Genomic DNA, 22,284 nt, shown 5'->3' on the forward strand with positions numbered 1-22,284 from the left:
ATCAAAAGAACTATTACTCCTTTTATTACTCAATGAATAAGAGTTTCTACAATGTTTAGCCAATTCACAGCTTTCACACTTCAACTGAGATGACTCAACAGACTCAAACAAAGTAGGAAACAGACTCTTCAAGGACCGAAAAGATAAATGACCCAATTGGTTATGCCACAACATAACCGGACTCACAACTTGAGAAACAAGTAACTTCTTATCCACTGACTCTTCCCGACGAGAACTCTCCCCGAGCAGATAGATCCCATTCGTCTCACAGCCAGTCCCAATCACCTTCTTCGTCTCCATGTCCTGAAAAACACATCGGTCAGGAAAGAAAGTTACTGAGCAGTTCAAATGTTTGGTAATGCTACTGACGGAAAGGAGGTTAGTATCCAGTTTAGGAACATGCAAGACAGAGGACAAGGATATAGTATCTGACAGTTTGATGTCACCCTTGCCAGAAATAGGGACAAGAGAGCCATCAGCTATAGATACTTTATCCCTACCAGAAGATAAGTGATAAGTAGTAAACAGAGAGGGCAAGCTGGTCATATGGTCAGATGCACCTGAATCTATTACCCAACACGGTTCAGTAGTACCTGGAGCGGAGGCATGGTAGGCTGAGGCTCGAGTACCTGAGTGTGCAAAGGCCGATGTAGCTGGAGCTGATGATGACTGCGGTAACTGAGCTGAACTGCCAACTTCCTTCTCCAATTGTGTTAGAGCTGCCCGAACTGCAGCTAAGGTCTCTAATGGTGTGCCTCTCGTGCCAGATGAGGATGCTGAATCAGTAGTCGTAGCCACATGAGCATTACTCCTTTTATTTCTCAACTTTGCCGGGACCAAATGTGGATGCAGCTTCCAACATGTTTCTTTTGTGTGTTTAGGTTTCTTGCAATGTTCACACACCACATCCCTTTTATCTTCCTTCTTTCTGTCCCTCTTTGAATCACCCTCTGTTTTGGGTTTGACAGCTACCAAGGCAGGTGTAAGCGGCTGAGGTTGCATCATGACTTTCCTCCTGGTCTCTTCACTGTGCACTAAGGAGTATGCTTGAGAGAGGGTCACACTATCTCTGGTCAAGATCTGCTGCCTCACAATATCATATTCTGAATTCAGTCCTGCCAGAAACTCAAACACTCTGTTTGTCTCAATGTGCCTTCTATGTATCTGAGCATCTTTGGGACTCTCCCACTCAAGAGTCTCTAAGTGATCAATCTCATGCCACAGGGACTGCAAGTTAGAGAAATAGACCGACACCGGTTTCTCTCCTTGTTTAAGGGCATTCACCTCACATTTCAACTCATATGCTCTGGCAACATTAAGCGGTTGGGAGTAGGTCTCTTTCATCACATTCCATATCTCCTTGGCTGTCTTTGCCCATAAGTAATTTCGGCTGATATGGGGCTGCATTGAATTACAGAGCCATGTCATAACCAAGTAGTTTTCTTGGACCCACTTGGTATACGTAGGGTCTCCCTTGGAAGGTTCTGCTACATCTCCCGAGAGATACCCTACTTTGCCCCTTCCCCCAATAGCCATCATGGCTGATTGGGCCCATTCCAAGTAGTTTGATCCATCAAACTTTACGGTTGTAATCTGAAAACCTGTCTTAGAACCACCACCATAACTGCTGTTCCCAAAACTGCCTTCTGCCTGATTCTTAAGCTCCATTTCAGTCAAGAACCAGAAGTATCAAAGATTATGGTTACTACAGTCAAAACCAGCACTAGAAGTCCCAACAACAGTCACAAAATCAGTGGAGAACCAATCTGTACTCACGATAGATGTGCATGAAATATATATAAGACTGATCTGAAATCAATAACCACACACAACAGCAACAGTCCGAACTGTTTTCACCCCTTCAAAAGTGTTTGAAACCCCAAAAGAAGACTGAAACACAGTTTGAAGGGCAATCTGATATGCTGAAGCCAATTCGAGGTTTTAATCAGTCCTAAGAGCCTTACGGATAAGGTTTGTATTAGGGTTAATATGAAACCCTAAAACTGATCAATGTTGAGAATTCTAGGGTTTGCCGTAGGAATAAGATCACAAGTTTCGGCCTAATACTAGGGTTTGCCGTAGGGATAGGACAAAACCCTAGAGAAACTCTAGAGAATAGAGAGATAAAACCCTAGAGTAGTTCGGCCACCCTTACTGGATAGGTCCAACCTATCTTTTTTGATGTTACTTCTCTCAGAAAGTAAAAAACTTACAGTAGAATGCAGTTCGCTGCCTACCAAGGTTACCCGAACCCTAGCCTTCTCTGATTCTTCCTGATCACCAACTTGCTACAACTGTGATACTTCTTCAAACAGCTGCTAATCCTCTGGAGATCTCCAAGAACCAGTCAACGAACTCTGCTTTCTCAGTCTTCCAGCCTTAGATGGTTCTCATGTGGTCGGCTGGACTAGACTCACATGAGAGAACTTGGCTCTGATACCAACTAGAAGTTCAGGACTGTTATCAGTCTTGAACCCTAATGAATCTCAGGATCGAAGATAAGCAGAAAGAAAGAGGAGAGAAGAGAAAGAGGGAGAAGAAGCAGTAGAACACAAGGGTTGAAAGGAGGAGCAGAAGCTTCATGTTCTGCCGCCGCCACTTTAATTAATATTTATAGGTTATGCTCATTACATGGAAAGGACAGATCTGCCCTTAGTCTTTACATAACAAATAGAGTAAAACAAAGACTGAAATAAATAACAACTGAAACAACTAAATGACCAATAGCTAACCCTAGGCAGACTAAAATATCTTCTACCCTACGAACACAGTGGGACCGTAGCTGTGGGGCCCACTTCAGTGTTCTCTATAGCAAGAAACAAGCTGGAGTATGACCTACGCAAGTTGGGAATGTGTGACATTTATTCCCAACTTGAGGGGGAGTGTTGAATTGTAGGCTGATTTTACTTGTTTTTATTTACATAACTTAGTTAGGTAGTTGTTGGGCCTTAGGCCCATTGGTTTATGTTTAAGTTAAGTGTGACTTTTCATCTTCTTACAAGTAGGCAGCTTACTAAGGGCATACATGTACTTGTACACTCTTTTATTTATGAGTATATAATCTAATGAAAGGGGCGGCCAGATTCAAATTTTTTGGCTTCTCCCCCATTCTCTTCTATCTCTCCTCTTTCTTTCTAGCAGAAACCTTTTCCTCTCTTCTCCTTCTTCTTCTTCTTTCTTTTACAAATTTTATATCAAAAGAGGTTATCAAAACCTTTCTACTATTGTAAACAATTTGAAGATATAAATATAATATATTATACTATATGATCTCACTTTTGCTTGTGGTTCTTTTCTGAATCATCCTAAAAGTCTTGGTTGGATCAATTATGAGCCCTGAGTTTCCCAGCAAGAGATTAAATTTCTATTTGTCCTGTTTATATGTGTTAAGTGGTCCAATTGTATATGTTAAAAGACTGTCTTAGGTTCAGTTTTAGTGCCACAAGGGCAATATTGTACTTTTACTTTGTTTTTGATCGCCCTAATATAAATACTAATGCTGGTGCCGCCAACACGACTTTTTGGCCCTCAATCTTTTTCTCCTCTCTTCTCTTCTCTCCTCTCTTCTCTTCTCTTATAACTTTCTTATTGTTCTTTGTTTAATATGGTATATCAGAGCAGGCCTATTAGGCCTGAAAGCAAGATTTATTAAGCTTTCTTATTCTCTTTGCTGGGTTTCTTTTTGGAAAAAACAAAGAAAAGCATCGGACTGATCTGAGAGGTGTTTTTTCAGTTTTTTTTCTCTTTTCTCTTGGTCCCATACCAAGAAAAAAACATAACAGGTTTATGTGCGGGGGGAGAGAAGTCTTTTTGTGTATTACTCAGACCTGACCTCCATTTGGAAGGAGTTGTACCAGTATTCTGCCCACGGAAGCCAGTGGGTCCACTGTCTAGGCTTCTCCCCTATGAAGCATCTAAGGTAGGCTTCTAAGCATCGATTAAGGACTTCAGTCTGTCCATCAGTCTGCGGGTGATAGCTTGTGGATGGGTGCAGTTGGGTTCCTTGCAATCGGAAGTATTCCTTCCAGAATGAACTCAGGAAGGTAGGGTCACGGTCCGAGACAATGGATCTTGGTGTTCCATGCAGTTGTGCCACATCCCGTATGAAGATGTCAGCCACCATTGCTGCGGTGTAAGGGTGAGGCAATGTAGAGAAATGGCTATACTTGGTGAGACGGTCAACCACTACCATGATAACCTCCTTCCCTATAGAATGGGGAAGTCCCGTGATGAAGTCCATGGAGAGGTCTTCCCACACTTGCTCTGGAATCTTGAGGGGTTGTAGAAGGCCCGCGGGAGACTGTGAGGAGTATTTCTGCTGTTGGCAAGTTTGGCATTTGGATACATAGTGCAACACATCCTTGCGCATTCCTACCCAATGGTAGTGGCTGCTGAGTCTCTTTAGGGTCCGTAGCACCCCTGAATGTCCCCCCAACGCGGAATCATGAAACAACCTTAGCTGTTCAGTTTTGTGGGTGGAATTTGGAGCAACCACAAACCTGTCCTTAAAAAAAAGATCAGGTCCTACAATTTGGTAACCCGCAACCTGGGAAGGGTCACGTCTCCACTTTTTCCTGATGTCCTGTAGCTGCGAATCAGATCTGGCTTCTTGCCGTATAGCTTCAAACAAGGGAAAACTGGGCTGAGAGCAGGTCAATTGGGCCAACTCTTCTACCCGTGATAAGGCATCAGCTACTTTGTTGGCGGGCCCAGGTTTATACTCTATGTGGTAGTCAAATCCCATTAGTTTTCTAAGCCATTTTTGCTGCTCCGGGGTGTGCACCCTTTGTTCTGCTATGTACTTCAAACTTCGTTGGTCTGTCCTTATGATAAATTGGCATCCCAATAGGTATGTATGCCATTTCTGTACTGCCATTACCACAACCATCATTTCCTTGACATAAGTGGACCGATTTTGGTGAGCTGCTGAGAGAACCTTGCTGAAATAAGCAATGGGTTGCCCCTTCTGCATTAGGACGGCCCCTACCCCTACACCCGATGCATCACACTCTATCTCAAAGGGCTGAGAGAAGTTCGGAAGAGTGAGGACTGGAGGGCTAGAAACTGCTATCTTCAAGTCTTCAAAGGCCCGTCGGGCATCATTAGCTCAACTGAAAGAATCTTTCTTTAACAGACGCGTTAGAGGGGCGGCCATAAGCCCATACCCCTTAATGAAGCGCCTATAATAACCGGTAAGCCCAAGAAAACCCCTAAGAGCCTTTACAGTAGTGGGCTTGGGCCACTTTTGGATGGAATCTATCTTTTCTGGGTCTACCATGACCCGCCCTACTGCAACCACATGGCCTAAGTGCTGAATTTGTCTTTGTCCAAAGGAACACTTTGTCATTTTGGCATGTAACTGGTGCTCCCTTAGAGTTGTGAGGGTAAGTTTCAGATGTTCCATATGGGTGTCCCAATCCCTGTTGTAAACTAGAATGTCATCGAAAAACACCAGAATAAATTGCCTTAGGAATGGCTTGAAGATGTCATTCATGAGGGCCTGAAAGGTGGAGGGGGCGTTGGTGATACCAAATGGCATAACCAGAAACTCATAATGGCCTTCGTGGGTCCTAAAGACTGTCTTGTGGATGTCAGCCTGGTGAACTCGGATCCGATGATACCCAGACCGCAGGTCTAGTTTGGAGAACACTTGTGCTTCCCCTAACTCGTCCAACAATTCATCAATGAGGGGTATCGGGAACTTGTCCTTCACTGTAATCTGATTCAGGGCCCGGTAATCTACGCAAAAACGCCAACTACCATCCTTCTTCTTCACTAGGAGTACAGGGGATGAAAACGGGCTGGTGCTGGTCTGTATATGCCCCTTGTCCGATAGCTCTCTTACTGCCTTCTCAATTTCCAGCTTCTGGAAATAAGGGTATCTATATGGCCTCACATTGGCCGGTTTGGAATTTGGTAAGAGGGGTATCTGATGGTCATGGGCCCGGGGTGGAGGTAATTGGTTCGGTTCCTTGAATATGTCACCAAACTGATCGAGTATCGAACATAGGGCCTCGTGTTGGGCTTCCGTGGGTTGGTCACAGCTCTGATTGTTTAAAATTGGAATTGTGGGCCGAATGCCTAAGTGCATAAACAAGGGCTGTCCAGCATCCTTGGAGGCCTGTATCATGGAAGCTAAAGTATCACCTCGGGGACTAGGGGGCCACACCCCTTGTAAATGGCAAGTCTGTCCATCCTAGTAAAAATCCATTGTCATTTTGGCCCAATCACACAATGTAGGACCTAGGCCACGTAACCAATGGATTCCCAAAATAATATCAGCCCCCAAGAAATCCAATGGGTGGAGATCTACCACGAAATTATGGCCCTGTATGAGGATCTTTTCCTTCTTACATACACTATCACATAAAATCTGATTCCCATTAGCCACATGGATCGAAAAGAGAGGAGTGGGTTGTATAGTCATACCTAGTTGCTTTGCCAAACGACAAGTGATGAAATTCAGGGTAGAGCCACTGTTAATCAAAATCATCACAGACCGACCAACCAATCTTCCTTCTACTCGCATGGATTGAAGAGGGTTGAGGCCCATGAGAGCGTGTAAGGAGATCTCGGCTTCAACAGGTTCTGGTTCGTCTGATATCAGTTCACAGTCTTCTATGTGCTTTGGTTCTATCCCCTCTGGCTCTTCCTCTGTCTGAAGGAGAAACACTCGCTTGACCCGACACTTATGGCCTGGCCCAAACTTGTCATCATAGTTGTAACAGAGGCCATTCTCGCGTTGGGCCTGCATCTCAGCCCATGAGAGGCGTTTGAAGGGCATAGTGGGCCTGGGAAAAATGGGCTTCTGAGAATCCCCAACTTGTTTCATGGGTTGCTGTTCGGCCCGTTGGGTAACCTTCACATTTGGGTAGGACAACTTGCTGGCTCTGCGCATATTGTCGATTTTCTCTTCTTGTAGGCGAGCCAAACCCACCGCAGCCATGACTGTCGCCGGACGGAGAGCCCTCATCTCCAGGTGGATGTCCTCTCTGAGGTCTCCCACAAAACACCCTACTAAGGCCTTCTCCGGCCATCCATGTACCCTAGTCGCCATTCTCTTGAACTCGAGCTGGTAGTCTGCTACCGTCCCAGTTTTCTTTAACCGAGTGAGGAGTTCATCGTAATCCACGAACGCCGTCGGCCCAAAACGAATGCACAGGGCTTCAGTGAACTCCACCCAAGTTATCTGAGGATGGATTTGACGATACCACTGGAGCCATAGAATCGCGTCTCCTTCTAGGTGAATGGAAGCGATGGAGACGCGCTGGTGTGTAGGGGTTTCGTGGTACTCGAAAATTCTTTCTGCTTTGAAGATCCAAGGAATGGGATCTCCACCGGAATAGTTGGGGAAGTTGATCTTGGTGTCTTTTCCGACGGGTTAACCCCCAGTTCCTTGGTTGCTGGAAGTAGAGGCTTCCGCCCCTGCTGGGTGACTAGTCTCGCTAGATTGTTGCTGAGAGGCGATGTTGGAGACGACCATCTAGAGTTCCCTGAGTTCGTTCAGCACTTGGTGGAACCCAATCTCAAGCTGGTCGACTCTATCATCCATGGTAGAGGAACGTGTCTACGGCATAGCTGGCCTGCGATCTGGATAGCCTGGCTCTGATACCAACTTGATGAGATACCGCTCACCTCGGAAGCCCCTTCGAGGGTGGCTTAACCTCTTGAAACAGAAGATGGAGGGGAAGAATAGAAGGGACTCAGTGAGAGAAAAACGAAGGGATATTCATTAACACCTTTCATTATATGAGTATGGCCTTATATAGCTGGCCTACAGGTGTAATCATAGAGGGAATATCCTCTGATTTGCAGGGTAACTAACTCTGGAAAATATCATGGAGGGAATATCCTCTGGCGACAGAGTAACCAACTCTGAGTGTAACTAACTCTGGGGCTCTGTCGCATGTCCTTTTTGCCTCCTTGTGAACTGCTGATGGGTGGTGGTCTACTCCACTCCCATTGTTGGGTTCGGGGGGAGTATTTGGGTCTCAATAGATTCATTAATTCTTTCCATGACCATATGGAGTTGTATGGTAGGGCAAGTTGTTAGATGGATATTGCCCCACCTCCCCCCACTTCCTTTGCGTCTACATCGGGTAACTTTGCCACAACTTTCCATGTGTCTTCTCATTCCTCTGGCTCTCCTTGGATAATTGATTTTGGAGTCTCAAACCATATGACTGATAAGTTAAAATTGTTTTTAGTCCTATCATCTTCTCTCTGGTAAGGACAAAGTGAGACTAGCTGATGGCTCGTTCTCCACCATTATTGGTCAATGAACCATTGCCCTTCCCTTTGGCCTTACTCTTTCTAATGTTTTGCGTGTTCCAAAGTTGCCTATTAACTTGTTTTCTGTTAGTAGTATTACTAATTTGTTAAATTGTTTAGTGACCTTCTTCCCTTCTTCTTGTGTAATACAGGATTTGGCCTCGGGGGAGACAATTTGTAGAGGCAGTATGGTTGACAGGCTCTATATGATGGAGAGCAAGGCTAGTCTTGCGATCATAGTCCAAGAGTCAATCTAGTAAGAGTCAAATCTATTTGTGGCACAATCGTTTTGGTCATTTGTCTTTTGAGTCATTGGAAATTTTGTTTCCAGAGTTGTTTAAATCAGTGTTAGTGTTAGAGTCATGGTTTTCAAAACCAGACTGGACCGGACGGTCAGACTGGAAAAATCGGGAATCTGTCAGGTGACTAGTTCTGTTTTCCCCAAAAATCGGATTTCCCTCCAAAACCGTTGATTTTGGTTAGCAAAATGTTGAACCAGGCGGTTAACCGTTTGAACGGTTTTGACTGTTTTTTATTTTTTTGATTTTTTTTTATTTTCTTGTCAGAACGGGCCGAGTGGCCATTGATGAAGATTCATAGCTTGGGAAAAAACCTGAAATCCTACCTTCCGGCATTGCGATAACATTCAGGCAAGCCGCCCGGTGGTGTGGTACGTAGTGGGTTTAGTACGCCCCGCCAAAACGGCTCCGAAACAAACTAACTTAAAGGTGCGTGCCGCACTCACGCAGTGCGGGAAACTCGAGTCCAATACTTTTGGTGGGTAAAACCTACTTTCCAAACCCTCATCTAAATAACTTTTCTTTTCTAAGAAGAAGAAGAAGAAGAAAAACATACCTGACCAGTCCAGTCACTGGGTTGGTTTTAAAAACCATGGTCAGAGTTTACGTGTCAAACTTGCCAATTGAGTAAACATTGTAGAACTCGTTTTTCTTCAAGAGATAATAAATCTAAATTTCCTTTTCATATTATTCATTATGATGCTTGGGGCCTCGTTACTTTCCTTCTAAGATTGGTTATAAGTATTTTATTACACTTATTGATGACTATTATAGATATACATGGGTGTATTCAATGCGATTAAGAGATGAAGTGCCAAAATCGTAAAAGATTTCCAATGCATAATCTTCACCCAATTTCAAATCAAAATCCAAATCTTCCAACCCGGTAATGTCAAAAAATATTTTCATAGTGATCTCATGGAGTTTTTTGCTTCATGTGAGTCCTTTGGCAGCAACTCTTATGCCCAAACACCCCAACAAAATGGCGTTGTTGAAAGAAAGAACCACCATATTCTTAAGGTTGCTCGTTGATTCCTGATACATATGAATGCCCCAAAATGTTTCTGGCTAGAGGCTATTTTGTGTGTTGCATATCTCATTAACCATATACCATCTTGTTGGTTAGAGTACAAGGTCCCACATCAACTCCTGTTTCCCAAGGCTCCCTTATTTCCTATTCCTATATGTGTGTTTGGTTGCCATTGTTTCGTTCAAGGCTTGTCTCCCACTCGTGGTAAAGTAGATCCTTATGCTATTCCCTGTGTTTCCTGGGGCTTACCGGGTATTCCTTATCTCAAAAGGGGTACCTGTGTTTTGATCCTGTTTCTTGAAAATATTGCGTTTCTATGGATTTCTCTTTCTTTGAGATTGGCTCTTTCTTTTATTGTTTCTCCTCAATAGAGAGTAGGACTGAGCATGCTTAGGTTTAGCTCCCTCCTCTTCTTGATTCTTTTCCATTCCTTGTTTTCTTTCATCGTCACAGAGGCCAGCCAAGTTCAAGGGCCGTGGAGCACCTAGAAGCTGTACCACCAATGCCATCAGATTCCTCAGGGGTTGATCCAATCCAGTTAGGTACTTTTATCCCTATCAATGTCTATGATATTATTGCTATTGATACCTCTATTGCTAATGACCTTGACCTTCCTATTTCTCAAAGGAAAGGGGTTAGGTCTTATACCACTAAGCACCCCATTTCACATTTTGTCTCGTATGAGAATATCATACCTTCTTTCTGTGCCTTTCTCTCTTTTATTGACAATGTTCCTATTCCTAAGAATGTGGCAGAAGCTCTTTTAGTGCCTGAAGATCACACCTTCTTTCTGTGCCTTTCTCTCTTCTTCTAACAGTGTTCCTATTCCTAAGAATGTGGTAGAAGCACTTTTAGTGCTTGAATGGACAGATGCAATGAAAGAAGAGATTAGTTCTCTACATAAAAATGGCACATGGAAATTGGTGGATCTTCTTGAAGGAAAGAAACGGTTGGATGTAAGTGGGTGTTATAATAAAGCACAAGGTTGATGGCACTATGGAACAATATAAAGCTCAATTAGTGGCAAAAGGGTTTACTTAAGTGTATGGAGTAGATTATGTAGAGACATTTTCTCTGGTTCCTAAAATGAATTCTATTAGAGTCCTTTTTTTCCCTAGTTGCAAATCTTGATTGGGACATTCATTAGTTGGATATCAAAATGCCTTCTTGAACGGTGGTCTTGAAGAAGTTTACATGGTGTAGTCCCTAGTTTTCATGCTCAAGGTAGTGAGCAAAAGGTGTGTAGGCTGAAGAAGTCCTTATATGGCCTAAAACAATCACCAAGGGCCTTGTTCAACAGGTTTCATTTAGCTATGCAACAAGAGAGGCTACAAGTAGTGTCAATTTGACAATACATTGTTTGTGGAAAGAGGGTAAGGTAAAATTGCAGCCCTGATAGTATATGTTGATGATATAGTTATCACTGGTGATTGGAAATGTGAAATTCAGCTGAAGGAGTTCCTTGCCACTTAGTTTGAGGTGAAAGATTTAGGCCCATTAAGGTGCTTTCTTGGAATTGAAGTTGCCCATTCACTAAAGGGGATCTTTATTTCTCAGAGAAAATACATCCTAGATCTGTTACTAGATTCAAGAAAGCTGGCCAGACATTGTTTATGTTGTGGGTGTTTTTAGTCAATTCATGCATACCCCTAAGACCACCCACCAAGAAGTTGCTCAGAGAGTCCTAAGATATCTTAAGAAATTCCTAGGTGCTGGTTTGTTGTTCCAGAAGCATGGGCATTTGAATGTTGAGGTGTATACAAGTGCAGATTGGATAGGATGAATTGATGAAAGAAAATCTACCAGTGGTTACTATACCTTTGTGGGAGGGAACCTAGTCACATGGAGAAGTAAAAAACAAATGTAGTGGGTAGGTTCAGTGATGAAGCTAAATATAGAATAATGTCTCATGGAGTGGTTGAGATCATGTGGGTAAAAAAATTTGCTGGGTGAGCTGGGATCTACAGTTGATAGTCCCATGACTTTATATTTGTGATAAACAAGGCTGCCATAAACATTGTAGCCAATCCAATTCTCCATGATAGAACCAAGCATATTGAGGTGGACAAGAATTTTATCAGGGAAAAACTTGTGAGTGGGGAAGTGTGTACACCGTATATCAGTTCTGAAGAGCAACTTGCAGTCATCTTCACAAAGGGCCTACATCACTTGCGGAATAATGATTTATGTGGCAAGTTGGGCATGATTGACATCTATTTCCCAACTTGAGGGGGAGTGTTAAAAGATTGTCTTAAGTTTAGTTTTAGTGCCGTAAGGGCAATATTATACTTTTACTTTGTTTTTGATCGCCCTAATATAAATACTAATGTTGGCGCCACCAGCACGACTTAGCTCTCAATCTTTTTTTCCTCTCTTCTTCTCTTCTCATACAGATTTCTTCTTATTGTTATTTGTGTAATAGTATATATTTGACCTTTTAACATGTTTCTTTTCTAGATGGAAAGCTCTTATGGTTTTTGGCTTGTATCACTAACTTCCAAATACTTTTACACAACTCAACTCAACTAAGGCCCCATTTGGGAGGGTCAAGCTTTGGTTGAGTTGCTTTATTAGTTGAACTTCTTTGAAGAATCCAATAAAGGAAGTTTCAACAGATAGACATCTAAGCTTCAACTGACTATTGCTAGTCAGTTCGGTCTTTCTGGATTTTTCACCTAACCATTGCTTATAGGCTTTCTAGGTTGGCCTGGCCCCAAGGTTGAAAATTTCAATATGATATGCCCCATATTGGCTGTATTGTATTGTATTGGTGTCCCATCAATACATCCAAGGTTCAAAATTTTGATATGATATGCACTGTGTCGGGCATATTGTATCATATCAGTGGCCAATCGATATGCCTTTTTTAAGGCTTTTCCAATAGGGGTGATATTAAACATTAAATAACAATAAAACCTTTCCCTGTAAAAATATGAAAGTAAAAACTAAAAATATAGTTTTTTATTCACCTGGAAAACCTGATGCGCATGTTCATGCATATTGAGTGTATTGATACTTTCAACCTTGGATATGCCATTTTTAAGGTTTTTCCAAGTGATATTAAATGTTAAATGACGATAAAACAATTCCAAGTAAAAATATGAAAGTAAAAAGAATAAAAAAAGTTTTTTATTCACCTGATACACATGTTCATGTGTATTGGGTGTATCAATACATTGAACCTTGGTGGACCCCACCTCACAAAACCAAAAGCAACAACATGAAATCCCTTCCAAACAGGCACTAAGCCTTGTCCCAACTATATGGGGTCAGCTAATTGAATCCTGTTATGCCATTCTGCCATATTGCTCTGGTTTGCTACATCTGTTAATCATATACTATTGATTTTTGTAATCATAGCTTTCACACTAAGATAATTGAGAAATCTTCTCTGTTCAGGTTAACAATATCAGTGGTTATCTTCCAGGAAGGATCGTATTTTTCTTGGTATGTGAAAACATGTTCAAGATGTCGATTATAATTTGACATCGTATATTTTTTCTTTGATTCTTTAGTCAGAAAGGCAAACTAGTTTGTAACTTAAGGAAACAACTTTGTGCATAAGTTTCTGCATATGGGTCTATCATTCAAAATTTTGTACATATCTGAGTTATTTTTTTCTCCTCTATACAACCATGAATTGAGTTAGCTTAAGTGGATATGGAGCAAAAGGAATATCCTGAAATACATTTATAATCTGTTGCCTCACTTGGGCTAAGATGCCAGACTCAAATGCAGATCTCCTTTTTCATCAGCTACTTCTGTGATTCATCAATTTTGTTTTAAAAAATTGTTGTCTTTTCTGAATCGAATTTCATGTAATTTATTTCTTCACAGGTAAATATGCATCTCACACCCCGACCAGTATTTCTGACTCGACATGGAGAGAGTCGGGATAATGTTAGGGGCAGAATTGGAGGAGACACAGTTTTGAGGTGCAGTGTATTATAAAGTATAATGGTGGAAATTTTTAAAACCTTTTACTGATATCACCAAAAGTAAAAATGTTCACATATGATTGAATTCTTCTTCATGCATTTCATACAGAAATAAGAGCTGCAAGCCTGCAACCTGCAATTGTGGAATGTGCATGATGTTTACAACGACTTTGGTAGATAATTTTTATAGAACCTCCAAGATTGCGACTGGTCATCATTTTTAAGATTTCTAAAATTAATATCTTTCAGTAATTGGATCTAAATTTTCTCCAAAAGTAAGCCTTAGGAAGAATAGGCCCTTAGTAGCAATAGAAAATCACCCAATATTGGCAATAGTGTAATAAACATGAGCATGTATATCAACCATATCCTCAAGGAACCCAACAAGGGTTTTGTGGAAGTTATTTTTTAATCAATAGATACTATGTAGAAATAAAATTGTCATTATAAAATATGCTTCTCTGAAGCATACTAATAGCCTCATACCACTACAAAATATATATGTAGAGAACACTGATGCGGGCCCCACAGCTACGTCCCACTGTGTTCGTAGGGTAGAAGGTGTTCTAGTCTTCCTAGGGTTAGCTGGTGGTCAGTTAGTTATGTCAGTTGTTATTTATTTCAGTCTTATTTTATTCTATTTGTTATGTAAATACTAAGGGCAGATCTGTCCTTTCCATGTAATGAGCATAACCTATAAATACTAAATAAAGTGGCGGCGGCAGAACATGATGCTTCTGTTCCTCCTTTCAACTCTTGTGCTCTACTGCTCTCTCTTCTCTCTTTCTCCTCTCTTTTCTATACTTTTCTTCTATCTTCGAACCTGAAATCCATTAGGGTTCAAGACTGATAGCAGTCCTAAACATCTACTATATAAAAGGTAGAATGCCTTAAACTCATAGAACTTATTAAGAGCATGTTTACTTTATTTCATAAGGATGGATGAATAAGCTGCTAAGGTGAAAGTTCTAAATCTCAAATGATATCTTTAGGCATGGTATATTCTTATAGACAAAAGGGTAACTGCCAATACCAAATTCAAGACTAATATAACTATATACACAGAGATATTAAAATAAAAAAATGCCACAAAGAAAAGAAATGTCTTTCATCTCTTCAGCTTTGTATATAATTAATACTTGTGTGTACTGTGGCTAAATTGGTTAAGCTGCGTTTGAATTGCGGCAGAAGTGGAAATGAGCAGCAGAAAAGTATATATGTCCACTCTATTTGGCTTCAAAAATGATGAGGAAAAACATGGAAGACAGAAAACTTATAGATGTGTTTTCTGTAGATTTGAGGAAAAAGGAACGTTCAGGGGGATAGTCTTTTCCATTGTCCATTGAATAATCGAATCTGTGGCTTCCACTTCTGTTCCACAATCCAAACAGTCTTATTGAAAATTTAAGTGTCATTGCCATCATTTTATGTGCTGTTACTCTGAAAAGGTCTATATTCTAAATTATGCATCTACCATCCCTGCAAGTATGAAAATTAGGATATGTGCAACGGTATATTATCCCCAGTTTTCTATATCTTTGCTACCCTTGGGTCCTTATAACTTAGATCTGATGGTTGTTAAAGTCTATTCCATGATCACATTTATGCTTCTGTTGTTCCTTTGACTATTTTTTTCTTGGTGCATTCCTAATTACCTACAAAGCTTGTTCTTCTCAATTGTTTCTTTAATATTGTTTGATTGAGCAGTGAAGCCGGAGAACTTTATGCAAAAAAACTTGCCAACTTTGTGGAAAAACGGCTAAAATCTGAACGTGCTGCTTCTGTAAGCTTCTGAAAAAAAAATCCTTTTAATTATTTTACTATAGAATTATTTATTGTTTATTTAGTTATTTTATTTATTAGTTCACCTCTCAATATGAATGTTTGTTTAAGTCATTAAGTAGATTGCTTGCATCTTCTATCATCATTGTCTAACCCTTATCCCAACTATATGGTGTCGGCCATCTGAATCCTATTTCACCATCCCATTCTGTTTAACACGATAGAAATTGTAAAATTATGAGCACTTAAATCATTTCTTACTCCTATTCATGTCATTTTTGGTTTGCCACTAGCCCTTCTAGCCCCTTATGGGTTCTGTAGATGGTCTTCTATGCACCTATTGCTTATACTTTTTATAGTTTTTTCAAATTATTGAAGTAATTTGTCATTCCTCCTATCATTTTGCCTAACTTTGATACCCCCTATAAATGTGTATTGGTTGTTCTATGTATTAAAGCTTAGTATTCTATGTATTAAAGAGAGATCCTAATTCTCTTTTTCCAGTCCAGATACTATAGCTTTCACTCGTCTACATGTTTATCCATCTTGTGGTTAGAGAGAGAGAGAGAGAGAGAGAGAGAGAGTATTATCAAGTTGTCATTGAAAACGAAAATTCTATAAGGGAGCATACTAATAGAAGAGAATATTATTGTCTGTGAATTGTGGCTTCAATTTGCTAAGGCATCTCTGGATTGAATACTTGCTTTATACAACTGTAAGTAGTGCTTATTGTATTGCTGTTGAACTTAATCGGTTCATAAAAGTTCTGATGCCAATTCAGGTGGTACCAAGGGATGCATATAGTAGAAATAAATAATGAGGTGAACAATGTCTTTGAAGCAGTGATGTTCCCCATATTTTTTCAAAGACTGACGAGCTGAGATGTCTCCATGGATCAACCCTTGAGAGGGAGGGAGGGAGGGAGAGGAGGAAGATCTCTATAGGAGTTTGAAATACTTCACCAGATCCAGATCTCATTTATTAATTGTTAGAGCTGGCCGAATAAGGGTAGATTAGTCATTTTACTTCTGTTAAGTTATGTGCTTATGTGGCAGTCTTAATAGAGACTTCCTGTCCCATACTTAAGTGGGGGCAGTTTAGTCTTTGTACTACTAATTAGAGCCTAATCCATATTAAGGGTCGACTGATAGGGTTTAATCTATCATGTTCGACTGTTCTCTTCATCTTCTTCTTCTTCTTCTTCTTCTTCTTCTTCTCCTGGTTCGAACTACTATAGCTACAGAGAAAACACGGTATCAGAGCAGGACGTTGCTCTCTAAAGCTCCTCACAGATTCGTGACCTGCTCCTTTCTGTTCATGACCTCTTCCTTTTTCTTCTTTCTGGGCTGAAAATGGAGAACACAGGTTCGACCTAGGTCTGAGAACACTTCTGTTCCTCTTTCTCTGCACAGAACCTGTTTTTTTTTTTTTTTTTTTAAGAGAACAACTTCAGCAGTGAATGGTCGACTGAAGCTCTCAAAAGAAGGTTGGTTACCTCCTTTCTTTTTGTGCTGTTGGTATTTCTGGGTTGAAAGCCTTCAAAATCTGTGGGGACTGATCAGAACCTAGAGAACTAGGTTGTTTATAGCCTTGGTTCTTGGAAAAAGGTCCAAGAACAGGCTGTGTTTACAGTGGCCGAATGGTGTAAGGGGTACTGCAGGTAGCTGAATGGTGTAAGGGGTACTGCAGTGGCACTAGTTGAGTTTTCTTTGGACTTGTAGTGCCCTCTGAAAAAGGTCAGACAGGTCTGTACCGTGTGTGACAGCTATGACTGTGTGGTGGTGCTTGTGATGCACAATCTCTATTGAGTAGCTTCAAGAGGGCTTGTATGTGGTCAGTGAGTGCTGAATTAATGTCATTGTGATTCATGGTTTTGTGAAATCAGTAGTGGTGTGAACAAGAACAAAAACTTGTGTACCTATCAACTGTGTTTGGGGACTGATTGATTGTGACTGACTGTGAACAGTAGTGATTGATCGTGACTGGTTGTGAGCCTATCATTGTGTTTGGGGACTGCTGTAGTGTCTGGAACATCAAACTTCTGACAGCAATACTTAGTTGGTGATTGGGAATTCAGATTAGAAGTAGCATTGGAAGAGCATCATGGCAGCAACTGGAGATGGTTGTCGTGATCAGAAACCTAGTGTGGTGATTCCCTCTGACTATCTGGGTGTGCAGATGACTTCAATTAAACTTAATGGTGAGAACTATGTTCCGTGGGCCAAGTCAGTGGAAGTTTTTCTCAAGGCAAAGAGGAAAGTGAAGCATGTGAAGGAAGATAAACCACCAGCTGACTCTTCAGGGTTTGATGATTGGGAACAGGAAGATGCCCAAATCATGACATGGTTATGGAATAGTATGGAACCCAAAATAAGTGCCAACTTTATGTTCTTAGATACAGCTAAGGACATATGAGAACATGCCAAGAAGCTTTCTTCTGGGTAGAGTAATACTACAAGGGTATATCAGCTCTATCAGGAGTATTCGATCTACAGCAAGGGAATAAAACCCTAGAAGAGTACTATGCCGGTATGAAGAACCTCAGAAATGAACTCAATGTCTATCATCCCCTCACTCCGGATGTTAAGGTTCAGCAACAACAGAGGGAACAACTAGATGTCACTAGGTTCTTAGTGGGGTTGAAATCATAATATGAACCAGTTAGGTCTCAAATATTAGGGGGCTCTACTCTTCCTACACTTGAGGAAGTGTTTACACGACTTCATAGGATTTCTTTGGGACCTACAGAGAATCCCACACAGTCTGACAGATCAGCATTTGTGATAGCCAGAGGAGGTGGACGAGGTACTAAAGGGGGAGGACATGCCTCTCGAGGAGGTCGTGGTGGTTCCTTATTTGTCCGTGGTGGTGGTCGTGACTCAGGGGGAGGCCGTGGTAAAGGAAAAAGTAACTCTACAAGGAAGTGTACACATTGTGGTAGGGATGGACATTCGGTGAATTTCTGTTATGATCTCCATGGCCCTCCTTCTACATGGGCCAATCATGCAGTAGCTGGTTGGGTTGATGTCAGTGATAACCAACAGGCAGATCTAACTCCTTCCACATCTACATCTGTTTCCGGGAAGGAGATGGTGAGTGTACCGCGTGATGAGTATGAGCGGTTCCTCCAGACTATTTCACAGCATACTACTGCCACCCTTGCCCACTCAGGTATAGCTTGTCTGTCATCCAAACTCAAGTATAGCCTGTCTGTCTCCATGGATCAACCCCTGAGAGGGAGGGAGGGAGGGAGAGGAGGAAGATCTCTATAGGAGTTTGAAATACTTCACCAGATCCAGATCTCATTTATTAATGATAGAAATCCCAAACTTTACCATATGTTAGATGGATCTAACTTGAGAATTGATAACAAACCAATGAGGATTGCAGACTTACAGTGGTCCAACCTACCTTCAAACAAGCTGACACGATCCATTTGAAAAAAAAAAAGGTTACAGAAAAATCAACCCTTACATATAATTTAAGCAACCCATGCAACAGTATTTCAACCTTTATTTTGTCCCAGTTATAGTCCATGGTCTATTTTGTCCTATTAGAGTTTTATGAGGCACAAGAAGTGATTGTTTGGATCAAACTAATAAGAGAGTGTAAGAATTCCCAAATGCAATTTGGATGCATGTTATACTACTCTATATATTGTATTATGTCAGTGTGTGTGCGCACGCACACGTTTTTGTTTGTTAAAATATTAATTTTTTCTTGCTCTGCCATAGTCTTCCACATGCATTTCATTCTGATTCCCATTTCAGAGTCCATACAACACAGTTTTGGAGCCACTTTTTATGAGAAATTTTCAAGGCAAGATATTCACAGTTTAAAACTGTTATGAAGAGCTGAAGTTTTTAGGAGCCATATTGGAAAACATGGTTGAGAACCACAGTAAGAATATTGGTTGTGTATGTGTGTTGCTGAAATCAATTTCAGAATTGATGAACTATCACCACCATTTATCATTATGTTATGATATAAAGCTGTACTAGTGTTGTGCTTAAGAGCCCAGGGTAGATGCTCTACCATATGGAATTAGATGCTAACAAAGGGATGACAGGAGAGATTCTACTAGCATATCAGGAACCATTGACTCTGGGACTCGGCCAAAACAGAAAGGAGTTTACTGCTTACTGAATGTAGAAATGGATGAGTGGAAAAACTAAAGAAAGAGCATCTATAGCAACAGTGAAAGAAGTGACCTATTACTATTACAAGTTGAAGGGTCTAGAAGAGCTAGGAGCAGACCAAAAAGGACATGGGGAAGTAGTGAGAAATGATTTAAGGACCCTTAACAGTATATATGGGCACTGAATAGAGAGGAAAGGAAGAATAGGATTCATGTACTGCCCTACATAGTTGGGACAAGGCTTAGTTGAGTTGAGTTGGTTACTATATGTGGTAGTTCTAGAATGTTTTGACATATACTTCCAGATGGTCATAGGATGATACCTCAGAGATGACGTGGAGGGTCTGTGGGTTCTTTTTTATTAGGGAAGGTTGAGCTCTAGAATTTTAAATATCTTGTTCAGATGGATTCAAAGATCGACTAGGTTCTTGGTTAATAGCCTGGCATGTAGTAGTTTAGGCAGACATTACCTGTGCTTGGGAGCCATCCTTCCAAGTTAGTATTCTTGTTGTATGAGCATGTACTAATGGTGTTTTTGTTTGCTACCATAGAGATGTTTGATTGTTTAGGGCTCTTGATAGAGAATATCAGAATAATGATGGGACAGGATTCATGCAGCTGACCCCAAATAGTTTTTTTTTTTTTTATATCTTTTGAAGGGCTACAAAACGGGGGGTAGCCCGTCCCCCAACCCATAATCCTCCCAACCCAGGTGCAGGCCGGATTCAATCCCAAGTCTCCACTATGACCAGCAGGAGACCTTACCAACCAGCTGGTTGGCACCTTGCAGCTGACCCCAAATAGTTGGAGTACCATAGAAAGGTTTGATGTGTTACACTTATGATCATGTCTAACAATTGCATCTTCCATTCTTTCCTTTAGGTCAGGAAAAATCTCTGATCAGTAAAAAAAGAGGCAATGCCCAAGTGATGACATTTATAGCAAAAGAGTTCTCTTTTTCTGGATGGCAACATCATAAAGAATATCCCTTAGAGAAGTTTTAAACTGAAAAATCAATTTGATATGATGGATTTCTTCCAAACAGCCCTTATCAATTAATTCACAGTTGATTTAAAGTGAAACCTAAATGCAAGAATCTTAGCTCAGAGAATAGCTTTTGATTCATCTTCAAGTTTCAACATAATGTTATTAATAAAAAGGACATTAGCATTAGTAGGTCAGTATCTGCCTCAGGCAGATTTATACCTGAGGAATTATGCTTATTAATTGGACCTGAGTATAAAAAAAGTACTAGGACCAGTCATTTTCCATTTAACTTAAAAGTTCTGTTAAAAATAAACTAGTTTCATCTAATTTCTACTTTATTTTCTTTTATCAATATTCCCAAACTTGTGTATGGAGAAATTTGATCTATCTTCACCATTTTTTATGCTTAAAATTTCTCAGGGATAGGTAATCATGATGTTGTTCATTCATGCTATACAAGTAAATAACAGTTATGTTACTTCTGGTGGTTTAGATATGGACTAGCACATTGCAGAGAACAATTTTGACTGCAAGTCCAATTGCTGGATTCCCAAAGGTTGTTTCTAAACCACATGTGTCATTTGTTTGTTGAATCTCTATATTACATTACTTGCAAAATTTTGGTGGATGACATGTGCATCCTGGAAAATTTAGCAGCAAAAAAAAAAAACTGTTTCTATAAATTTTTGTAGATTCAATGGCGTGCACTTGATGAGATAAATGCTGGAGTATGTGATGGAATGACATATGAGGAGATAAAGAAAAACATGCCAGAGGAATATGAGTATGTTTTTATGTATCATCTGAACATTGTATACCGAAAATTTCCATTCTTTATTTATGTGGTAATTATTTTATTTGTAATATCTCTCTCTCCAATTTCAATTTCATTGGAAGATATCTGTCTGACAATGGATCCTTTCGTACAATAGAGCAGTTAAATAAGCATATAACATTTATTTGGCTTTTTCTGGGGTTAAAAGGAGGAGAAATCTAGAGTTGGATTATAAAAGGAAATTTGCTGAGATGTTAGGTTTTGATGGGTGATTTTTAAGGGGATTTAGGGCTGAAAGAAACAATTGGAATGGCATAATATCAGCCTATTAGAGAGCTGCAAAACATGAATGGAGGTATAGCTGGAAGTGGTAAAGAGGGAAGAAAGAATTGGAAAAAGAGAAACAAAGAGGGAAAGAGATATGAACGGATTAAGCACTATTAAGGGTAAAGCATGGCACTGAAGCAGTCCCTTGTTATGTGCCTTAGGAGAACTCACCCCTAAAAGATAGCTGTTAGAGGGAGGGAACCCAAGCACATATATACCCCACAACAGCATCCTATTTCTACCGATGTGGGATACCTCACATTAGCATCCCATACTACTAACATGGGACAAATGGATCGTAACATCCCTCTATTGATTCCAGTGAATTCAGGAAATGATGAAAAGTGAGAGGAATCACCTTTGTAAATCAATACAAGGTGAAATCCTTAAAGAAAAGTTACATTCATCTAAAGAGTCTAATCACATGGCTTTATATGGATGTGCTTAGAAGAAGCCCTACTCAAGCAAGATTATCATTACTGGCATCCCTGCTTTAATTTGCAAGGAAAATTTTCCTAAATAATTAAGCATGATTCTGAAGTATATCACTAAACCAAACTGCTTGAGAGATAGAATCCAAGAGAAGAGAATAGGAATTTTGGGAAGGGAAAAAGAAAAATACCTAAAGCATACTTTTTTTTTTTTTGTAATAACCTAAAGCATAATGAAGCCAATCAAAATAGTTGGGATAAGGCTTTTATTGGTTGCATGTGGGCTTGTAAGGCTTGACTAAGGCC

The 22,284-nt window shown here is 40.5% G+C and overlaps 1 protein-coding gene across 3 annotated transcripts in view; it reads left to right on the forward strand.

The window, feature by feature from the left end:
* LOC148870411 (6-phosphofructo-2-kinase/fructose-2,6-bisphosphatase-like) overlaps positions 1–22,284 on the forward strand; it is a 55,964-nt gene that overhangs the window by 30,867 nt on the left and 2,813 nt on the right. For all 3 annotated transcript variants that reach the window (XR_016108018.1, XM_088973238.1, XM_088973239.1), the window contains exons 15-19: positions 13,000–13,047; positions 13,438–13,535; positions 15,246–15,321; positions 20,939–21,001; positions 21,138–21,229. Coding sequence is in view for 2 of the 3 variants with exons in the window: in XM_088973238.1 (XP_088829364.1) it covers positions 13,000–13,047; positions 13,438–13,535; positions 15,246–15,321; positions 20,939–21,001; positions 21,138–21,229 (377 nt within the window). In the remaining variant the exon portion in view is untranslated. The remainder of the gene's footprint in view (positions 1–12,999; positions 13,048–13,437; positions 13,536–15,245; positions 15,322–20,938; positions 21,002–21,137; positions 21,230–22,284) is intronic.

This window comes from Nelumbo lutea, chromosome 2 (assembly GCF_056320005.1).
Source record: "Nelumbo lutea isolate HS-2025 chromosome 2, American lotus-T2T, whole genome shotgun sequence".
Taxonomy (NCBI): Eukaryota; Viridiplantae; Streptophyta; class Magnoliopsida; order Proteales; family Nelumbonaceae; genus Nelumbo; species Nelumbo lutea.